General features: G+C 37.4%; 1 protein-coding gene across 1 annotated transcript in view; it reads right to left on the reverse strand.

Annotated features, from left to right (window-relative positions):
• Positions 1 to 1,572: 1,572 nt before the first annotated feature.
• The window catches only part of LOC126379607 (diacylglycerol kinase eta-like), a 30,398-nt gene continuing 9,600 nt past the window's right edge, over positions 1,573 to 22,370 (reverse strand). The window contains exons 2-3 of the mRNA XM_050028430.1: positions 2,007 to 2,114; positions 1,573 to 1,599 (exon numbers count right to left, since the gene is read on the reverse strand). Coding sequence (XP_049884387.1) covers positions 1,573 to 1,599; positions 2,007 to 2,114 — 135 coding nt within the window. The remainder of the gene's footprint in view (positions 1,600 to 2,006; positions 2,115 to 22,370) is intronic.

Raw genomic sequence — 22,370 nt, forward strand, 5'->3', positions numbered from 1 at the left:
CAATCAATTTTTTTTGTTACGATGTCACTGACCTGTATAAATAGCTCACAATAGGAACTTGGGAAGAAATTATATTAATCAATTATTTATTTCAATCGTTATGTGAGCCACGTCAAAGGCCCTAGGCGGCTCAATAATATTGACACTAGAGCGACGCGGTAGGTCATTAATCCTCCGAGATGTTCGCTGCGGCTAACACGGATGGATTTGCAGCCATCATGCGAAAGCGGTGCGCTTCCGTCCTGCGCCGCACGCGCGGCAGTCCCAACACCATCCTGCGCGCGATAGCTGGCCGGTGGGCCTCTCCGATGCTGGCTCGCTGGATTCGGCTGCACGCAGTCGTATGATTGGCCGCCAGCGTCGGGGAGTCCATCCGGACTTGCCATTTTAATATATTCGTATGTTACTAACACTAGTTTGTAAGCTTGCAATTTTACTAACAAATATGGATGTAATCAATGTGGATGAGTCCGAAATAAATGATTATTATTATTTGTATGACTTTAATTATTATTATTGTATGTCTTTTTCATATCTCGGGCCTATGGAGGCCCGGACTTTTGGAAGGCGTGCGTGGGTCCGAAGCCAACACGTAGAGGCCCCTTAAGACAGTTTAATCTAAATGTGGTGTGTTTATTAACCTCAGAGCCTACACGATAGATGAGGAAAAAGAAGATTTTAATAGTACATAGAGATCGTTGATTTTGATAATTACATTATGTATAAACAATTGTAAAACCACGTATCAAAAAATTCCTCAAAAAGAGAGCCGCGGCAGTGTACGGAATGACACTGAATTTAGAATTGGGTATTTGACTGGGTCAAAGGTAAATTATAAAATGCTAATCTAGAAATAGAAGCCAGTCTAAGATGATCAAAAATCTATTCATCTGTTCTTTTCGACTTATTTTCAAGTATCATTTATGAATTAAGTAACAATGAGTACGACATTTGACCGCTTTTGTTGATGACGTCACAGGACAGTATTTCCATACAGAGTCCAAAGAAAACTTTTATTTTGACGTTTCGTAAAAAGTATCTCATTTGACTAGATTGTCAAGTAACCTATTTTATAATAATTTGAATTAAAATGTTTTAAGGGTCCTCTACGTGTTAGGTTCGGTCCTAAACACGCCTTCCAGAAGTCCTGAAATCTATAGTCCCGAGTTATAGAAAGAACATTGCAATAAACCTGCGCACAGATATATTTTAGTCCAACACAAGCCTGCAATGCTGCGGTTTGTGGCTTTCATCGAACGCCGCTGTCGGTAATAACTAATGACGCATCCAGGGCTTAAATGCAAATTGAGCTATTTCGGAAACTATTAGGTATACTATTTAAAAATAAATATATTTTTAAATTTAGTTTCGATCGCCATCGACTCGCAAAGAAGAAGATTTCAATACCTGCAAGTTATATTTATTTATGGCCTTGCTTTAAGTATATGCTCATCTATTTAAATTTCTGTTTTCATTTTTCTACGTAGAGCCCTGTTGATAGAACGTTTGCCTCTCACTTTGAGGTCACAGATTGTCGAATTTGTTTTCGAATTCATGCTTGGATCATAAATGTCAAATGTGAAGTTGCAGTTTCAAATCCTGCACGAGCCAACATTAATGATTTGAAATGTTTGATGTTAAATAATTCATGTGCTCAGCTATGACGAAAAACATCGTTAAAAACCGAAACTTTTTTTTTTGACGGGACTTATTGTAGATTTGCCGCAGATGGCATTAACTATTTGGCCGGACCGACAAATCGTAGGACGTATGTGACTTAAGCTGCAATTGGGTTTGTTTTCCCTTCTGTTTGGAAGGCCAGTCAGGCGCTTATGTGAAACAACAGTCCTGTCACATTTTCAGGTTAGGTAAGAGAACCCCGTGAAGGACGGGATAACGCTAGGGAGATGAAGATAGTATAAGTGCGTGCTGCGGTAGTATGAGAACTCTCCGCTCCGTTTTGGTGGAGTCTGGTCCTTTCTCAAATACATGCTTGAGTGACTCACGTCTTTATCTTTGGCGTAGTAGAGCGTGCGCCCGCGCAGGCGGAAGTAGCGGCGCTGCCATCGCTGGAAGCGCGTCTGCTTCATCAGGTACCCCTCCTTGACCACGGGCTGCAACAATCAGACAAACGGGTACTTAAGTTTATTTTTTTACTTTACTAAAATAGCTGTTCTAATACTTTACTGCCTGTGGGGGGAAAGAGAAAGAAGCAAGAGGCGAAGCGTTTCGTGTGTCGTATATCTATCTGAGCGCGGAGGTATCTCACAGATGATACTGCGCCCGACCCACATACTCACTGACTGCCTGACTTTAGACCTGCATACACTAATAATAAGAGCCTAGGTAATAACCACTGAAATCCACTATAACATAAGCTACTATATTCCAATTGGGGTAGTAGGAGGTATATTCATCGCTAGATGAACTAAGTACGCACACCTCACCGAGCTTTCCGTTAGGCCTGCTTTATGTTGCCTTTAAAGATAATCAAATAACAAACAAATAATCACATTCTGATGTGATTTTCTTCAACAAAACTTTGATTTCATTCAATTCATTTCAATGCCGGTAACAATTTAGAGCACATTTTTTTACCTGGCTGAAACGGGTACTTAGTTCATCTTGCGACGCGTGTACCCCTGACTACCCCAATTGGGATACAGTCGTGAGCTTATGTTATGCTTATTTTCAATTATTTATTACAACCCCCCGCACTTCTTACACCTTTTTTTTTTGACGTGACTTATTGTAGATTTGCCGCAGATGGCATTAACTTCTTGGCCGGAGTTCTTACACCAATGAGTTATATTTTGACTCATCACTCACACAGAAGGCGATACGGCTCACCACCTATTTATGATGTTGCGTTGGTCTAACAGGATCCCCGGTGAGGTGTGGGTACTTAGTTCATCTTGCGATGGATATACCTCTGACTACCCCAATTGGGATATAGTCGTGAGCTTATGTTAAAAAAAAATACGACAGAAATATGTCGTATTTTTTTTTATTTTCCACAGGTTTTGACACATGTCACAATAGAGAGGCTGCATTTAGAAATAGAACGCCTGTCTGCTTGTGACGTTAACGCTCTGCGTACCATCGATTTTATGCTAAGTTTTATTATTGTAACTTCTTCTGTGCTGTAGGTTGTGAGAGTAATAACCAACCTCATCAACCCTGACAGCACACGCTCCTCTTTTGGTAACCGTTACTTTATTTATAAATCAAAAAACAATACAATATTTAAGGCTAACAGTTACTATTGAGCCTCTCTCAGAAAGTACAAGTACTCTCTGCAACACTGCTGCGCTCTTGTCAGTGGAGTAATCGCCATTCCTCTCTTCTTCCCGCCAAAACCTTCACCTCCCGATACGACACGCCTGCACCTTCTCTTTTATTTGTTTCATAAATGTTATCCTAGGTCTACCCCTTCCTCTCTTCCCTTCAGTTTTTCCTTCTATAATGTTTGTTATAAATGAATCGTGTCGTATCAGGTGGCCAATCATATTTCCTCTCCGGTTCTCTATAGTCTTCAATATGGTTCTCTTTTCAAGTACAAGGACAAGTACTAGGAGTTGAAAATTTTGCCTGCAATGCTGCGGTTTGTGGCATTCATCGAACGTCACTGTCGGTAATAAGTAATGACGCATCCAGGGCTTAAATGCAAATTGAGAACGTATACACACATATTGACGGGTATCGACTGCGCGGGGACCAGGCCGTAAAAACGCTACGGCACACGAATAGACTCCAACCTGTCAGACACAGACTCGCCAAGTCCAGCAAACTGACTCATGTGACAGGACCGTGTATAACAGATTGCCTAAATCAATCGTTGACGCGCCATCATTGAAATGTGTTAAAAGTAGGCTTAAATGCTGGCTACTCGAACACACTTTCTATAGCTTTGAAGAATTTTTAACTTTCAAATTTACCGCTTACTACTTAAGTACCATTATTGTATTATTATATTTTCCATATGACATGTAATATAACTATTACGAAATAAATGAATATGAATATGAGCTATTTCGGAAACTATATTAGGTATACTATTTTAATACCTGCAAGTTATATTTGTTTATGGCCTTTTTTAAGTTTATGGTCATTTAAATTTCTGTTTTCAGTTTTTTGCGTAGAGCCGTGGTAGTCCAGTTGGTACAACGCTTACCTGTCACTTTTCTCTCAAAAAACAATACAATATTTTAGGCTACCGTCCACAGTTACTATTGAGCCTCTCTCAGAAAGTACAACTACTAGGAGTTGAAAACGTACGGTCACGAGCATTAATATGTTTACACTTTGGTACCATGTCACATTAACTTTTTTGACAAATTGAACTGTAAGTCTCACTAAATGTCATATATGTTAGTGCGACAGAGTCCTAAATTGGATACATTATATTGCTCATGGCTGTACATGTTCACTAAGACGAGATTTTGGGAAAAGGGATTAAAAAAGAGAAAGTTTGTATGGAACTTTGTCATTCATTGTCAAATTTCGCACAAAAATGCCTTAAATATCACAAGTGAGGACTTAAAAATTTAATTAAATTAATTTTATTTTATTTAATTTCATTTTGGAAAGGAAAGATGCTTGAAAGGATTTAGGCGCATTAGGGCTAATTCTCATTATGGCAATCGACTCGCAAGTGAACTACTTCTCATTATGGCAACTTCTCATTTTCGCAACTTCTCATTAGGGCTACTTCTCACTTGGGCTTCTTCTCACTAGGGCTACTTCTCATTAGGGCTACTTCTTAGGATTAATGCCGTAGAAATGAGGTCGTTGCGTAGCATCTGCGATATTAAATTCAGTGATAGAGTCAGAAAGAGTATGATAAAAGAGAGATGTGGTGTAAAAGAGGATATAGTGACTAAGATTGAGAAGGGAATGTTAAGTTGGTTTGGATAAGGATAATAGGATTACGAAAGCGGTATATAAAGCGTGGTAGGGCTGGCAGAGGAAGACCTAGAAAGACGTCCATTAACCAAATTGGAGATGTCCTTAGAAATGGTTCAGTATGATCTACTCTGAACCGAAGTGCGTATATGACACGACTGATGAATGTGGAGGAAGCAAGAGAAGTGTGTCAGGACCGAAGCAAGTGAAATTCCATGTTCTCTGCTTACCCCGGTGGAAAATAGGTGTGAGTTAATGTATGTTTGTATGTTTTGGAAAGGGTTAAAAATAGGAGACGAAAGTGTGTCATTTTTTAAGTTAAAAGCAGAAATTTCGCACGCAGATTCCGTAAGTGACGTCAGTGACTAAGATGGTATTTTTGACAATTCATCCCAGGGTAAAAAACGGGGTCTGAAAGTTTTGAAACTTTGTCATTATAAGTTAGAAGCATAAAATTTTGCAGTCGAAGTCGTGGACGGACAGCTAGTCGTTCATATTTACATAAGACCACAATACTGGCAGCGTACAGCATACATAATATTATATACTTAATACTTAATATTTTAGATGTTATTAAATAGACGAGATAGACATAATGTAATAACACACACGTGATCACTCACAACACACACACACATACACACACTGACAACACACACACACACACACAGACACACACACTGTATTTTCTATTACTTATTTGTTTTACGTTTTTTCTATTTTTGTTATTTTCTCTTGCAAAGACTTTCTGGTGGAGGCCTGAAGTACTAAAACACAGGGTATTATCATAGTTTAGGCTCCACGCCACATGTATGTTTGGAGAGGAAATAAAAATTTTACTTACTTACATAATGAGATAAGATATTATCTATTGCGCTGGTGCTTCTAGTTTTTTGCACAGAAATAATTAAAAAACAACACGTGCTGAAGTTATTATTCTTTCTCTTTCCTCACAAAGGTAACCGAGAGTATCTATTGTTTATTCAAAGAATTCTTAATCTAAGTATTCTATATTTTTATTCTACGACTAGAAAAAATAAAAACAGAAACGGAGATTGTTATTCTTTGTGACAACGTAATGTTTTAAAGAGCTCTAGGCGAGTTTTCTTTTCTCTCCGGCTGGAATGTTTATAGAAACGTTAATATAATGAAAGAAAGAAATAATTATTTCGTACCCCAATGTATATAAGGTATCACTAATAAGTGGTATCGTAACGAAATCTTTGAGGAATGATTCAGACTTTTATTCTGAGTAGTTATCAAGTGGAATTTTCCGTCGCAAAAGTATGACATGAAACTGAAAATAATTAAAACAGCACTAATATTTCATGAATTTTCCGACGGGAAATTCCACTTGATATTAACTCAGAATCATGGTCTGAATCATCCCCCTCAGCATTTGTTACGGTGTCACTAACACCTATACGCATTTGTATGGCCCGGTACCTGTTTATTACTTCTACGGTCTCTACGGTGTAAGTGACATTGTAACAAAATACTGAAGGGGGTGATTGAGCTCACTATTCTGAGCTAATATCAAGTGGAATTTGCGATCGCAAATGTATAGAATTTAATATAATTAAAAAAAAACTAAATAGAAAATGATTTTTGCGACGGACAGTTCCACTTGATATCAACTCGGAATCATGGTCTGAATCATCCCCCTCAGTATTCGTTACCATGTCACTAGCACCCTATATATTATGAATGATAAAAATTATACTAATAATATAGATTATAAGTAATTATAATATTTTTTATACCTACATATGTGCTTCTGCCATTATAAGGGTTCCGTAGCCTAATGGCAAAAAACGGAACCCTTATAGATTCGTCATGTCTGTCCGTCCGTCCGTATGTCACAGCCACTTTTCTCCGAAACTATAATAGTTATACTGTTGAAACTTGATAAATATGTGTATTCTGTGAACCGTATTAAGATTTTTATGCAATGATAGAAAAAAAACAATGAATTTTGGGGGTCCCCATACATAGAACTGAAACTCTACAAAATTTTTTTCATCAAACCCATACGTGTGGGGTATCTATGGATAGGTTTTCCAAAATGGTATTGAGGTTTCTAATATCATTTTTTTCTAAACTGAATAGTTTTCGCGAGAGACACTTCCAAAGTGGTAAAATGTGTCCCCCCCCCCCCCCCTGTAACTTCTAAAATAAGAGGAGGATAAAACTAAAAAAAATATATGATGTAGATTAGCATGCAAACTACCAACGAAAATTGGTTTGAACCAGATCTAGTAAGTAGTTTTTTTTAATACATCATAAATCGTAAACCGTAATTTACTTTTATATTATATGTTACTTGCTGTTACGGAACCCTTTCATGGGAGAGTTCGACTCGCACTTGACCGCTTTATATTTTATTTTAAATGAGAAAATAGGTAATTATCACGTTAAATATCAACAGCGCCATCTATATATGTTTTTGAGAACGTAGCCTGGAAAATCCCTCATTACCTAATGACTTACATAAGTTGCTACTAAAATAGGTAAAGATAACAAAGGAAAAATAATTAGAAACTAAACAGTGAACAAATACGACGAAACGCGCCCACTCTACGGAAATCAGGGAAATGGGCGCACTTTTTTTTCATCCCTGTAAGGGATGTTTTTCAAGATATTAACTACCTTGTTTTTCCCCAGGTTCAAAGTGTCTCAACTAAAGCGTGCAACGTACCCTGCGGGTTTGCTTTTATTTACTCAATAATTACGTTTAATTAGCCAGCGGACACTCCAGACGTTTCTAGTGAGACCTCATTATTCAAATTCGGACAGGTGGTTTAGAACTTAGGTGTGAACACACGTAGGTACAATAGACATACATACATACTTAGCGGTCAAACATATTTTTTTCAAATTCAAATTCAAAAATATCTTAGTTCAATGGGTAACATAGTTACACTTTGAATCGTCAATTTTTGCATAACGAACGTCTCATCCGCCTAAAACTACTGCAGCTTCTCACAACCTGTATAGCCGGGCAAAAGAAGCTGCAAGAAAAACCTCGGCACAGGGCCGCCCTAGATATTCTTTAAAAAAATAAATAAACATAAAATATTGTTATACAATTGAGTAATTTAGCTGCTAAATCATTTGAATGATCAATTTTCGTTCGATTACGAATGATCTTTCGAATAATTCGAAAAATTACGTTCTTAATTTTATGCAACAATCGGCCATTACTAGACGGGAAGTATCCCTTCTGTAAGTATGTAGTGTTCTTTATTCAATGTCTACATACGAAGGTATGCCGCTGAAAATTACCACTTAGCAATTGGATCGTGTACTAGGTTGAAGATAAATTATGAAATTCAGATTACTAAATAAAGTCAGTTCTAAAACTAACGAAAACATTTTCTGTTTCTATTTAACGGCTAAGATGCTGCTACTGCTAGGGGGAATCACATTAATTATGTAATTGTGTAATACAATAAATATATAAACACCACATTCACACATACACTTCTTCACACACACATGCAAACGCACACACATACACACACACTCACTCACACACACATACACACACACTCACTCACACACTCACACACACACACACACACACACACGCGCACACACACACACACACACACACACACACACACGCACACACATACACACACACACACACACAGACATACACACACTTACACTCGGACACACACTACTCCCAATCTTATTATTATCATTTTTGGGTACTAGCCTTAAACCATGCTAAGATGTTTCATATTTTTATTTTTACTGATACTTTCTTTTCAAAAAATAATTTTCTGGCCTCTTTCGTTTAGCTTCGCTTTTAAAAATGTATAACGATGTTCCAGAACTCTAGGGAAACCTATAAATAGCTTAAGTTTAGATAATAAGTGTTGTTAAATATGTTTTTATAATGCTGTTGGTTTTCTCAATAAACATAAAAATAAAAAATAAAATAAAATAACTTATTTATGAATTTCAATCAAGAAAAACGTAATAATAAGTGCGACACTTTAACATGTTTTTCTATGACGTCACAGTGTGCTTTTTCATACAAAATTCCATAGTAATTTCTTGTTTTGACCTTAGTTAGAAACTAGTCTATTCTACGTAACGTAGACTAAGATTAGATGCCTATTAGGTATAGACAGCCAACTAAGGGTTAAACCTTGACTTCTTCGAAGTAAGAGCCTCGATTCATGTCATCACTCAGCTAGATGCAACACTCAAGATCCATTAGTATTTGAGACAGAGGTCTACTGCGAGCTAGGAGGTGGCTTCGCTATTTATTGCTGTAGTGTCAAAAACAGAAAAGCAAAAAAGCAAGGAAGGAAAGAGAGAGACGCTTTACCTCCAGGCATAACATTGAAATAATTTTCTTATTCTCATTAAATCTATTATACAGGCAGTTAGTGACATCGGAACGAAAACTTTGAGGGTTGATTCGACTATGATTCTGAGTTGATATCAAGTGGAATTTTCCGTCGCAAAACTATGGAACTGAAAATAATTAAAAAGAAAAAAAATAATGAATTTTCCGACAGGAAATTCCACTTGATATCAACTCAAGAAATGATTCAGGCCATGATTCTGAGTTGATATCAAGTGGAATTTTCCGACGGAATGCTCCGAGTGGAACGACGAATTGAAAAACGGAATATAATTAAAAAAAACACTAAAATTTTCATGAATTTTCCAACAGGAAAATCCACTTGATATCAACTCAGAATCATAGTTGGAATCATCCCCCTCAGTATTCGTTGCGGCATCACTAACACCCATACCTACTTGTATGGCTACCTGTATGTACTTGTATGGGGTGTAAGTGACATCGTAACGAATACTGAAAGGGATGATTCAGCTCATTATTCTGAGTTAATATCAAGTGAAATTTTCCATCGCCAAAGTATAGATTGAAAATAATTGAAAATAACTTAAAAATGTCAATATTTTTCCGCTGGAAAATTCCACTTGATATTAACCCAGAATCATAGTCTGAATCATCCCCCTCAGTATTTGTTACAATGTCACTAACACCCTGTATATTATATTGTATAAGTTGTATGTAGGTATGTCCATCCCGCGCTCCAATGCATAAACTTCTTTCACCCTAAGTTTGCTTGGCAGAAATTACTGTTTAGCAATAAAGCCGCCTACTGTGCCTATTTTATTCGTCTGTATATGTCCTGAGTTTATGTTTTTGTGTAATAAAGAATTATTCATTGATTGATTGAAGAACAGTGTCTAATATAAAAACATGTATGGAAATGTTTGTAACCCTTAAGCCGTTAAAGACGTTTTTGTTTTTCTTATGTGTATTTTATTTTGTATTTGTGTATGCACTGTTGTTGGTGCACCGTATCAAAAATAAACAGATGCACATCTGAACGCTATAGTATTTTTTTTACTTTCTGTAATGTGCTTACATGGAACAAATGAAACAGTAACTGTAAAGAAGTCAAAGAATTGGCCTTTGACGAGAGTGGCTCTTAAATTGACGATTACGAAAATATATCTTGTATAGGAATCTAAGCTTTACTCTCAACTCCCTAGAAGTCTGTAATTAAACATTTTTTCCTTGGCGCCAGCTATTCCATGTAACTACTCTGGGACTCTATACTTCTTAACTAATTCTTAATTCCTATTATTCTTTATATATATATATAAATATATAAGTAAAATATGTCTATTATTTTATAATTATTTTTTGCGCGCCACACTGCAGCTGTACAAGTGTACTATATCATCCGCCGAAGGTTGTCTAGAAGAGATCGCTCTTAGCGACAAGTTTATCCTGTAAATGCCTTGTAAATTTGTGGCTAATATTGTGTTTTATTATTATTATTATTTGTGTCATTATTTTCTTATTATTACTTATGTCATTTCCATATCTCGGGCCTATGGAGTCCCGGACTTTCGGAAGGCGTGCGTGGGGTCGAAGCCAACACGTAGAGGCTCCTTAAGACAATTTAATCTAAATGTGTTGTAACACCAACCGGCGATTATCCCTGTATGGGAATGCACCCAAAGACAAACCACGGTTCGTGTAGGACTATTGCAGATTATTATTATTATGGACTGTCGACTACATCCCAATTGGGGTAGCCCGTGGTACATCCATCGCAAGATGAACTGAGTACCCACACCTCACCGAACTTTCTCATAATCTCTATTCATTTTAATTCGACTTTCATAAATTTATTTTTCGACATCATCACTAATTTAAGAGCCATGCTCTATCGGTGTAAGAAAACCAGATATGCTCAATCCTATGACAAGCCGCCATTGCTAGCCCATTGATGACGTAAGCGTTACCATTAAATTGGTATTTACAACATTCTTAGGGCGTAAATTTTATTACCTATTGGAAATTAAGCGAATTACTGACAAATGTATTTAATTACTATTAATTGTCACGTATATAAAAATCATTAAAACTGTTAGTAAATCTTTTACTAAAAGTAAAAGAAAAAAGTTCATTTCTTTGCAAAGTAAATATAAAAACATTGGTCGTGGGTAATTTATTTTTTACGAAATGGCAACGCACAGGGCGGTATGACGTCAGCTGGGCTAACCTTGAAATGTTAGCTGTCACTTTTAAGCATACCTGGTTTTCTTATATGATGGATGTAGCATTCCTCTCCATGCTAAAAAGTAGCATGATTTTTTTTTGTATTTCCCAATAAAAATAAAAGACCGACGTCTTGTCATACAAAGAGGTCAAAAAAAGAGAGAGATAGGTACACCAATAAGAGCCTAACTGTTAAACTTTGAATGAATAAGTCCGTGCAAACGAGGCTTTACTTTGGGCAGAGAGCAGAATAATAATCTTATGATCAACAAACCCAACTTAAACTTCAATAGTAGCTACTGCAACATCAACTACCCACCTACATTGCAAGTCAGTTTACTCTCCGATGCAAGGTAACATTAGCTAAGATCAAATGACCTATTAATGTTGCCATTAGAGCTGGGAATAGGAGTTTCTCGGAACTTGAACGCTGGTAGTACACAACTCGACAGGTTAAAAGCGTTTAAAATATATACTTAGCTCTTATTCTAAGCGGAATGTAACCGAGACAAACCCACCCGAGTGGGGTTAAGATTTTTTACGTGACTCAATGTGGATTCGCCTCAGATGGTCGGACAAAATGGGGTTAAGCGGCGTTTTTGGCCCGATACCTGCAGACACCTCTTAATAAGTTATAAGAACTTGCCTTTTTCTTAGCCGCCGAAGAGGAAAAAACGGATACTCGAATACGGGTAATCGACAAGTATCTAAAAGGAGAATGGGCGAATCTGGTCCAAGAACCTCCACTGATGAGACTTATATGTAATGAAAGCTTATGCTTTCCCTATGAATCTGGCAAAGTACTATCAGATTCTGTCCCGGGGTTCTTTTTTTACGGCCATGTTTGTCCTGGCTAAAAATGTGATAAAATACAGTGGGAGCTAAAATCGGCTCAAGATTTGTTGCTGGATAACAAAGTCTACATAAATAATTATGTATCATATTGTATATCATTTTAAAGAGGATCTTTTCCAGAATCCGAAACATAAAAAAAAAAAACAAAAAAAAAACTTTTTGTAAGCGAATTATAGTCAATTTATATCTGCAGCGCCATTGTTTCTCGGTAGCTAAGTTCAAGTTTCATGCCTTTTACCCCTTCCAAAAGTATCTTACCGATTTTTTCATATTGCTTCCGGAATTTGATCTGAGTGATAATAACAAGAAAAATAAATAAACACCTCTCCGATAGAGACCGGCTAAGCTATTGCCTATTGCAAGAAATCGTCATCATTAGCAAGTCATTACGGTATTGCATATTATAAGCTTATCAGCAACTTGGAACTTGGTCCAAGAACCTCCACTAGTGAGACTTGCATGTAATGATAGCTTATACTTGTCCTATGATTCTGGCAAAGTTCTATCAAACTCTGTCCTAGGGTTTTTTTACGGCCATGTTTGTCCTGAGTGTACAGTAGTGGACTGCAAAATCACCTCAGGATTTGTTGTCGAAAAACTATTTAACTAAGTCTATATACATAATTATATATCATAATGTATATCAATTTTAAAGGGAAAGGTTATCAGAATCAGAAACACAAATAAAAAAAAATGCATTAAGTAAGTATGTAAACGACTTTTAGCCAACTCACGTCCGTAGCACCATTTTTCTCAGCAGCTACGTACGAGTTTCGCGCCTTCCAACCTTTCCAAAGAAGCCCAATCATTTTTTCCTTCTTCTGATATTGCATTCTTAACCTGACAAGACTAAGTGACAACAACAAGAAATAAAATAGATACCATTCCGATAGAGGCCGCTATATTCTATTCTCCTAAGCAGAAAAAAACCCTCTCAAAATTTTATATTGGTCAATAACCCGACAGCGAGGTGATTCAGCCTGTTAAGTGTAAAGTCCTAGCCAAACATTTCCGACAATGCCCCCATCGGGAATCGAATTTGGACCTCCATATCGTGAGCCCAGTGTTCTAACCAATGAACCATGGAGGCTGATGATCATTAACATTTTAATTAACGAACGGCAATAAAAGATATTATTATAACGATCTCTTAACCTCTTCAAGCGCTTACCAGGGTTGTAGGCATTGACATAGAAGGGGGACGCCTGGTAGGTACCCACTTGAAGAACACATAAATACGATAATACGCGCCGCACAATTTAACGTGAAAAAAAGCACACTATGACGTCATAGAAAAACGTGACAAAATGTCGCACTAATTACATTTTGCCATTATTAAAATTCGTAAATAATTTAACGTGATACCTAATTACCTAATCTCATTGCTCGGGTACATAATTCATGTTAAATGTCAAAAATATAATGCACTTTCAGAGGCATGTATAAAAATAACTGATGCTTGATATTTGGAACAGATAAGTTATAGAATTATGTTGCTACCTATATTGCTTATTTTGAAGATGTATTGTGCCTGGGTGTAATAACAAGGGTGAAGGGTGACCCAAAAACAAAGATAAAATGCACAACATGTCTGTTATCCATGAAATTAGAAGGTTAAACAAAGGCAAATTTGTGAAGCGTCATCGATATTCTCTTTGGAAAACGTAACCTGGAAAGTCTCTCATTAAAATAATTTCATTTCTAGGGGTGCCACCTATCCTAGCTACGGCCCTGATTAAATGCAATTCATTTGGGGACTTTTCGCCGTCTATACTGGGTAGGTTAAGTTATTCGCGAGCCATTCCAGACAATCCCTGCATACTTGTACCTTTCTCGTTATAATACGCAGGATTCCCATCATTCCAGCACGAACTAAGTTATTTACCTTCATTTATGTCTTGTGTTTTGGATCTCTTGGTGGTTCGCTCTTATTTATATATATATTCATTCGTAAGATTGGTGCATGTCCAGTGTTGCCAGATTATTATTCGAACAAAGCGGGATTGTTAATTTTTTTCGTCAAGAATACATGGGACACATTAGAAAACTATGACAACACAAGGTATTATTATTTATATATTTAATAAGTAAGTACTAATTAAGTACCTGTAGTTCAACCATACCTCCGTTCGCCAACGGGGAATAGAAGTGATCTTAGGACCATTGTTTTTTTGTTTTTTTTTTTTTATTTTTTTTTTTCCCCGAAGGGTAAGGCAAAGGGAACTATGCCCATACAGCCATGTCTTACGTATTTATTTTCTTGATGAATAATGAAATGATGAAAGGTGATGATGATGAAACCTAAGCTCCCACCCTCGGAGTAGACTCCTACTCCGAACCCCAAACGAGTTAACTCAAAAGTCCGCATAAACTTTCGAGTTATGAAGCGGCTTCCTGGCACGAAGCGAAAATAGGCAGATACACTTTGTTTATTGAATACTCCGATATAATAACACACGCGAATGTCTTCCGACTAACTTAATGCGATCATTAATCACAAAACACCACTTTGTATTAATTAATTACATTATCAATGAAGAAAGCAACTGTCCCGTTCCCGTTTCCCGCCAAAAAGCCTGTTTTTTTGTTAAATTTGCCCCGAAAAGGAGCAGGCAAAGGAACATAGCCATACAGCCTGGTCATATCAAATTTTACTTCATTCAACCGCGACCAATCATTTTTCGCTTCCGATAGTCAACTGTCTTGTTTTCTTTTTAAAAATGTCTGCCATTATGTTTCTTTTAAAGGAGTGAACCAAAGAGTTTTGATCAAAAGAGTGTTTATTTCGTTCGGCGACAACATCTAACTGCTCAGGATAAAATCGCGACTACGTGGGACTGTCCCGCCAAAAATATGACGTACATTGATGTACTTAAGTACTTATAATTATTCTTAACGTATGGGTTGTCAGGTGGAATACCAGCCTCATCAACCCTGGTGTCAGGGTTATTATTGAGCCGCCAAAGGCTCCTGATATCGCTCATGTAACGACTACTTGCATCAGTAAGTAGTACCCGGGACCAACGGCTTAACGTGCCTTCTGAAGCACGGACCATCTTACTTTCGGACAATCAGGTGATCAGCCTGTAATGTCCTAACCAAACTAGGGATCATAAAGTGACTTTTGTGATATGTCCCCACCGGGATCTGAATCCGGGGATCGTGATCCCAACGCTCTTCCACAGGACCACAGAGGCCGTCACTAATAATAGCATAATACTTATAATTAAAGGTGTTACTATGAGTGACGCCTAACAACGCGACGACTTTCTTTAGAAAGCAAGCGCGTTCTTTCTCTGAGCTACCACAGCTGGAATAATTAAAAAAAAAACAATCAAGTAAGTATTACGATGAATGCAATATATTCTCGTAGTCTTTTATATCATACTAATGTCTTTGGCGAGTTTCTTGGAACCATGCCAGTGTTCAGTCGACTGTGATGTTCGTAGGTCGATGATCTTTTGCAAAGTAAATATCGGTTCGAAATTATTGGGGAATTATGTAAAAAAGAAACGATTTATCACCAACCTACATAATTTACATTTATCTTATAAAATTAATTAGGACTAGGGCCCTGTGCTGGGAGGTTTTCTGGCCACGTTTTTCCCGATTCCGATGTGGTAGTAGTTTTACAGCTAGTTACATAATATGTTATATAATATTTGACGTTCAAAAAGCGCTAACTTTGTAAGTCAATTTTGAAAATAAATATTTTTGAAATTTTTGTTATTTTTCTTTAATATTGAATCTTTCTCCCGCAATCCTGTCGTCTTTTTCGCATTTGTCCGGTCAATTACTTAGTTAATTCCATCTGAGGGAAACCTACAAAAGCTTATTTTCAAATACTACCTAGAAAAAAAAGAAAAAAAATGTGGGTGTAAGTCCCGTCCGAGTCACATTTTTCCGATTTAATTTCTCTTTGTGAATTTCTCTAAAGCACGGGTAAATACTATATAAACAAAAAACATTAAAGTTTAATTTGATTTGACGACATACCGTAATGAACGTAGTGATAGGCACTTACATAGGTAAGTAACCAGCTCAACGCAATCTCACACAAATGTAAGTAAGTGCAAACAAATAATAAGTAAGTATCTTTATGTTCAAAAGAAAAATAAAGATAAAGATGTTTATCGTGTATAAATTAAGGTACAGTTATAAATAATTGTTGTAGTTATAGTTGCAAATTTAGTCTCACACTTTTTTTCCTTTGCAGACACACTTATACACATATCACACGACAATCATCATCATCATCATCATCATTGGCCTTATACGTCTGTTTCAGACGATTTATGACGTCATTGCCTCGAAGAAATGCACTTTCTTTCATGGCTGTGCAATGAAGTTACATTAAATATACAAGTAACATAACAATAACTTGTATGTGATCAACGACATTGAAAGTAGAATTAATATTCTATTGTGAGATCATGTTAGTGAAGCGATAGAGAAAAAAAACTAAAAACTATTAAATAATATATAAGTACAATGGATAAGTAAGCAGATCTATAAAATAATTATTAGTTCTCATTGAACAACACTTTGACGTCATAAAAACGAACCGAAACGTTTTGTTGTTGTAATTATGAATGCTATGTGTACCTGTAATTGGAGCACATATACAAAAACTAATTTAAGACTTGCATTTTATAACTTTACAATATGTGTACTGTTGGTATACTTATCTAAATAAATAAAAACATTTTTGTGAACACAACAAGAACACAATTCACTACTTATTAAAAACAAACCATTAACCTCCACATCCACTATCACAAAAGCCCAGAAACTCATCGCCAAATTACACAAGAGAAATCACAAATCTTAGGTACATAGTATTTTATTTCAAATGGCTTTTCTACAAAACCCATTCATTTTACCACCGCACGAGAATACCACGACGTTTTTGGTACAAAAGACTTTTTGCTGAGATGAAAGAATAGAAAGAATAGTTTGCAAAGAAAGAACAGTGGTAACGGCCTCCTTGGCCCAATGGTTGAGCATTAGGCTCACGATTCGGAGGTCCCGGGTTCGAATCCCGGTGGGGACATATCACAAACACTTTGTGGTCCCATGTTTGGTTAGGACATTACAGGCTGATCACCTGATTGTCCAAAAAGTAAGATGATCCGTGCTTCGGAAGGCACGTTAAGCCGTTGGTCACGGTTGGTTACTGATGTAAGTAAGTAGTCGTTACATGAACCACGTCAGGGGCCTTTGGCGGCTCAATAGTAACCCTGGTACCAGGGTTGATGAGGTTGGTAATTCACCTCACAACCCACACAATAGAAGAAGAAAGAAAGAAAATTAAGAGGTTTTCATAACACCGGGCTTAGACCTACACTTTGTAGACGCTAGTCTAAGATATCATTGTACACAACTGCTATCTTATCCGAATCTCTGTTTACCGCGATCTCCGTCAGACTGTGATTGAATTATCTCCTTCAAAGGAATCTCTTTGCTATTAGTTGAGATCCGTTTTTATAAATTTCAATCAAGAATTTACCGTGACCTTGGCCTGCAGTTTATTACCTAGCTATACCTAAGATACCAATGTACCGTGTCGATTCTCTGTCAGAAAAATGCCTATAAGAAACGGACTTTTATAGATTGTGTCGAAACTTACATAGTAACTGTTACCTAATCTGTGCCGAAACTGACGCGGGGAGAATAACGAGCTACATCGCTGGTTATGTAATAAATAACCACAAGGATGTCAATTTAGAAAAGAATAGAGGATAATTTTAAACTTTAATGAGAATGCATTTTTTATAGCTTTTAGAACAGTTATACGGTGCATCGAATGGACGCCACCCGCTTACCACGACGTACCCTGTTGAGCGAAGTTGCCTTTGCAAAAAGAAAGGTGGGAAGGCCGTTGTTGCGATTTAAAGACTGCACAAAGCGTGACATGCTTGCTTTTAAGATCAGCCCCGATAAATGGGAGGACCTGGCCAGTGACCGGAATAAGTGGAGGACGTCTTTGGCCGATGGGTGCAAAGCACACGATAAAACCTGGGTCCAGAATCTAGCCGACAAGCGCGAGAGGCGACACAGAAGTGAGAGGGCCGATTTACCACCTGTACCATCTAGTAACCCTCAACTACAATGCCAGTCGTGCGGCCGCTACTGTCGCTCTCGCATTGGACTTTACAGCCATTTTAAAAGCTGCCACAGAAACGCTGTTTGAATCATCTGATAAAGATGTAAAGGCCTGAGATGATGACGGTGTATATATCTATCTCCCTAGCATTATCCCGTGTTAACAAGGACCGCTTACGTGAAGATTTGAAACGTCCGGTTTTTTACAGAAGCGACTGCCTGTCTGACCTAAAAGTTACAGGGTGTCTATATACTATAGAAAACTAATACTATAATACTTAATTAGTAATGGGGACTTTCCAGGCTACGTTCCTCAAAAATAATATAGGTGGCGCTGTACAGATCGTCCTTTTAACATTCTAATTTCATGGATAACAGACATATGCATCTTTTATATTTGTTTATGAAATGAAATAAAATTTATTCGCTCTAGAGTGGTACAAAAGATCTTAAATATATATTATATCAAAAAGTCCATGACTCAACCATACAGCGTGCGAATAAATCTTACAAACGTTAGGTAGTGGCTATATTCCGACGCAGGTTACCGTGAAATATGTACAGTTGGTATAATATTCGAGATAGTAATATTTACATACATAAAATATCGCCTATTATATCAATCAATCAATAATACTTTATTGCACAACGACATATACAAAGGACATAAACATACGAATAAAAATAAGCACAATAGGCGGCCTTATTGCTTAACAGCAATTTCTGTCAATTTCTTTATGCATTGGAGCACGGGATGGTGTAATAAACATTATAATGATACCAACACAACTAAAAAATACCGTAAATAAAAATATATATAAATACACACACACACACACCATAATCCAATTCCCTATATATTCCCTATATATATACATTCATACATACACACACATTTCCCACCGGGATAAACAGGAACACACTTCTCTTGCTTCCTCCACATTCATTGACGACGTTCCCTCATTCAGCGCTTATCGCAATCAACCCTCTAGGGTTGATTAATTCTTTCAAATACGAGTATTCTTCCTCTCAAACGACGATGCCTTAGCCGAGCGCGCCCAAATGGGCACCCTCAGGCCTGCTGTCTTAAATTTTGTATCGGGTGAGAGCCCTCAGCGCTATCCATTTGTCCGGCCAAGTAGTTAATGCCATCTGCGACAAATCTACAATAAGTCACGTCAAAAAAAAAATAGATCGTACTAAACCTTTTCTAAGGACTAATATTCAGCATTATAAAAGCTCATAGTCCAGCAGTCTCATCTTTTATTAATTTTAAAGAACAAAAGTAACTCTAACAAAGTTCTTAATTCATTGCTTTATCTAACAAAATGAAGCCTGCGATGTTTGAATAAATAGATCTATTATTAGATTCTGTCGGTTTTAAAAACAAACGATTCATAAAATGTGAATAATTTTCTCTTATCTACAAGATTGTGAATTTAAAATATTTAACGGCAACAAAAGTAAATAATTATGTCATCTTTAGACATTTTCGAGTCATCGTTTAGACCACCAGGAGGGAATTGGATTATATCCAACGGATCATGTAATCCATTGTCGGTTGCATCGGATCACACAATAAGTTTCCATCGGATCACATGAAGAATTCGATGAAATTAAGCAATTGTGATTACTTTTACCACCCGATCACGTGATCTGTTGCAACTGTTTTATTGAATGAAACATTTTCCTAATGGATCACAGTTGCATCTTATGTAGAGAGACATCGGGATCCGGAATCTCAGTGCCGCAATTTCCGGAATTATCCAATATTACGATATTTTTAAGTATTTTTAAGCGTATTTCGATGCAATATTATATGAACTAAATAATCGGGAAGCCTAGTGAGCCGTTTTAACGCGGATTGGTCTTTCATAATGATAACTTTTACACGTGTATTTATGCGGTGAAATGTACGTAATACGTTACGAGGACTTAGCAATGATGGATCGTGCCAATCGGACGTACAGCGTCTCACGTTGAAAGGTCAGAGTTCGATTCTCCGGAGTTTTTTTTCTTTCCGACTTTCGTCTACCAAATGTAATAACATTATAACGACTCGGAAAAGGAAATCGGCTCTTTATTCGCCCGCGAAATACGGGCGCAATTTGCGCGTGGTCTCTGCCATTTACGTCCACCCTTATATTAATATTCATAATAATATACTATATAAGTATTTGTTGCAAGTAATAAAAATAACTAAAGTGGTGTTACGTAGTTATGTTTCTCTGTTACTAACACAATGTACAGTCCATAATCCCAATTGGGGTACTCAAGAGATAACATTCATCGCAAGATCCACGCCTTACGGAGCTTTTTGTTAGACCAAAGCAGATTAAACAGCTTGAAGCAACACCAAAATCATCTACGCTTTTCGCGATCTTCGACGGCCTCCGTGGTCCAGTGGTTGATCGTTTGATTTATGATCCAGACATCCAGGTTCGGATCCCGATGGAAAATTCCACTTGATATTACCTAATTCAGAATCAGCTGAATTATTCCCCTCAGTATTCGGTACGTTGTCATCAGTGGCGCAAAATCATCCAAGACGGGTCCACCGGGATTGGGCACACCTGACCTGTGAATTAGACCTCTTAGTGTCCAGATAAAACTCATACTTAATGGATGGCCGTAAACGACATTTTTTAAAGATTTTGGTTAGGTTAGGTTAGTAACTAATTTCGGTAACTATTTCGGTGGTAACTAATCGAAAAAAACTGTATTTTAAGAGGCGCCACTGTGATGTCTCGCGCCACCTGAATATTTTGCTGGGGCCGACACTGGGTGTCACTAACACCCTGTATAATTGACGGTCATTGTTTACTATAGTGAACACGCGGCTCCGTGCCAGAGATTACAACTGATGATGACATATTTGCTAAACATACTGACACCTTGTAAAACGTACCACAAACATTTATTAGATAAACTGACGACAGTTAGTTAAGGTTATTGACTAAAGCACTCTTCAAGGATTCAAACACAGAATAAAGATTCTCTGTCGTGTGGATTGTGAGGTGGATTACCAACCCCATCAACCCTGGTGTCAGGGTTATTACTGCGCTGTCATAGGCCCCTGACTCCCTCCCTCCCTAGGAGGGAGGATGAATCACATGGAGGAAGCAAGAGAAGTATATCAGGATCGAATCAAATGGATTTCCATAGTCTCTGCTTACTCCAATGGGAAATAGGCGTGAGTTTATGTATTTATGTATTATTATGGCCTGAGGTATCCTCTTTACTGTCCCGCTGCTGTGACAGCGTGGACTTCGGTCTGTAATAATTATAATGGCGTCCGTTTTAATTACGCAACTGCTCCACACAAAGGATGATAATTGACGTAAATTGTGCCTACTGCTTTAATACCCATTTTGTAAACGAAATACTAATGCGAAATACAATACGATGCAAAAAACTTGGACAAAGAAGAATTGGGCATTTGACTGGGTCAAATATAAATTTTAAAATGCTCTAGAAATAGAAGCCAGTCTAAGATGATCAAAAATAAAGGTCTGTTCATATCAAAGGAAAATGCGTCGAGCGTATCATCCGTCGCACTAACGTATCATCGGTTGAGTATGAACGGTCGAGTTTTTCTATAAGTACATTTATCTGCTTTCGCGTTTTGCGACCGCCCAACTGGGCACCCTCAGGCCTGTTGTCTTAAACGTTGTACCGGGTGAGAGCCTTCAGCGCTCCCCATTTGTCTGGCCAAGTAGTTAGTGCCATCTGTGGCAAATCTACAATAAGTCACGTCAAAAAAAAAGTAAAAAAAGGCTTATGCAACCTAAAATACGCGACGCATTATCCGTAAGAAATGAATGAACCCTTAATCTCAAAAAACATAACATAAACAGCCTATAATACGTCCCCCTTCTGGATGCAGGCCTCTCCTCAATCGACCATAGGGGATATGGAGCATACTCCAGTGAATACTGGA

This window comes from Pectinophora gossypiella, chromosome 3 (assembly GCF_024362695.1).
Source record: "Pectinophora gossypiella chromosome 3, ilPecGoss1.1, whole genome shotgun sequence".
NCBI classification, from domain to species: domain Eukaryota; kingdom Metazoa; phylum Arthropoda; class Insecta; order Lepidoptera; family Gelechiidae; genus Pectinophora; species Pectinophora gossypiella.